Source organism: Lagopus leucura, unplaced genomic scaffold, assembly GCF_019238085.1.
Source record: "Lagopus leucura isolate 7727_CA_CO unplaced genomic scaffold, USGS_WTPT01 27734-0_obj-0_obj, whole genome shotgun sequence".
Classification (NCBI taxonomy): Eukaryota; Metazoa; Chordata; class Aves; order Galliformes; family Phasianidae; genus Lagopus; species Lagopus leucura.
In genome coordinates, this window is record NW_024968633.1 from 544 (window position 1) to 2,294 (window position 1,751).

At 54.8% G+C, this 1,751-nt stretch overlaps 1 protein-coding gene across 1 annotated transcript in view; it reads left to right on the forward strand.

The window, feature by feature from the left end:
* LOC122193755 overlaps positions 1-1,306 on the forward strand; it is a gene marked incomplete at its 5' end in the record, with an annotated part of 1,803 nt that extends 497 nt beyond the window's left edge. The window contains 3 exons of the mRNA XM_042894625.1: positions 1-139; positions 298-917; positions 1,016-1,306. Coding sequence (XP_042750559.1) covers positions 1-139; positions 298-917; positions 1,016-1,167 — 911 coding nt within the window. The remainder of the gene's footprint in view (positions 140-297; positions 918-1,015) is intronic.
* Between the last annotated feature and the right edge of the window lie 445 nt (positions 1,307-1,751).

A 1,751-nucleotide genomic window follows, 5' to 3' on the forward strand; every position in this document is an offset into this window, starting at 1 on the left:
TCTCTTCATTTCAGCTCCTCTCCTCTGCTTTTGGCTCCTCCTTCTTTCGGGCTCTGCTTTGGGCTCCTCTCCTTTTGGGGCTGCTTTGGGGTCCTGTCTCTTCTTTTGGGGGCTGCTGGGGGGTCCTCCTTCATTTGGGGTCTCCTTTGGGGTCCCTCCTCCTTTTGGGGCTGTTTTGGGGTCTCTCCTTCATTTGGGGTCTCTTTTGGGGTCTCTCCTCCTTTTGGGCTCTGCTTTGGGCTCCTCTCTCTTCATTTCAGCTCCTCTCCTCTGCTTTTGGCTCCTCCTTCATTTGGGGTCACCTTTGGGGTCCCTCCTCCTTTTGGGCTCTGCTTTGGGCTCCTCTCTCTTCATTTCTCCCCTTTGCTTTTGGCTCCTCCTCCTCCTTCCAGGTCCTCCCTTCTTCTTTTGGGGTCCACCTCCGGTTTTGGGGTCCATCCTCTTCCTTTGGGGTCCTCCCTCTTCATTTGGGGTCACCTTTGGGGTCCCTCCTCCTTTGGGGTCTCTTTTGGGGTCCCTCCTCCTTTCAGGCTCTGCTTTGGGCTCCTCTCTTCATTTCAGCTCCTCTCCTCTGCTTTTGGCTCCTCCTTCTTTTGGTCCTCCCTTCTTCATTTGGGCTCTGCTTGGGGTCCCCTCTCTTCATTTAGGGTCCTTCTTTTGGGGTCCTCCTTCATTTGGGCTCTGCTTTTGGGGTCCTCCTCCTTTCGGGCTCTACTTTGGGCTCCTCTCTCTTCATTTAGGGTCCTTCTTTTTGGGTTCTACCTCTTTCTTTGGGCTCTGCTTTTGGCTCCTCCTTCTTTTGGTCCTCCCTCTTCATTTGGGCTCCACTTTGGGGTCCCTCCTCCTTTTGGGGCTGCTTTGGGCTCCTCTCTCTTCATTTAGAATCCTTGGGTCCTCCCTCTTCATTTGGGCTCTGCTTTTGGGCTCCTTCTTCATTTGGGGTCTCCTTTGGGGTCTTTCTCCTTTTGGGCTCTGCTTTGGGCTCCTCTCTTTATTTCAGCTCCTCTCCTCTGCTTTTGGGCTCCTCCTCCTCCTTTCGGGTCCTCCTTTGGGCTCCTCCCTCTTCATTTCGGGTCCTTCTCCTTTCAGGTCCTCCCTCTTCATTTGGGGTCTCCTTTGGGGTCCCTCCTCCTTTTGGGGCTGCTTTGGGCTCCTCTCCTCATTTAGAATCCTTGGGTCCTCCCTCTTCATTTGGGCTCTGCTTTGGGCTCCTCCTTCATTTGGGCTCTGCTTTGGGCTCCTCCTCCTCCTTTCGGGTTCTCCTTTGGGCTCCTCTCTCTTCATTTCGGGTCCATTCTCCTTTCAGGTCCTCCCTTCTTCATTTGGGTTCTCCTTTGGGCTCCTCTCTCTTCATTTCGGGTCCTTCTTTTGGGCTCCTCCCTCTTCATTTGCGTTCTTCTTTTGGGCTCCTCCTCCTTTCAGGTCCTCCCTCTTCATTTGGGGTCTCCTTTGGGGTCCCTCCTCCTTTTGGGGCTGCTTTGGGCTCCTCTCCTCATTTAGAATCCTTGGGTCCTCCCTCTTCATTTGGGCTCTGCTTTTGTGCTCCTCCCTCCTCATTTAGGCTCTCCTTTTGTGCTCCTCCTCCTTTCAGGCCCTGCCCTCGGCTCCCCCCACCCTTTGGGTTCCTCCCTTCACCTTTTTCCCCTTCCAGGACCTTTCCGGAGCTGAGCTCCAGCGATTTGCTGCTGTCCATCATCAGAGGCGCCAACCTCCCAGCGCCGCCCGGTGAGAAACGGGGCCAAAAAGGGGGG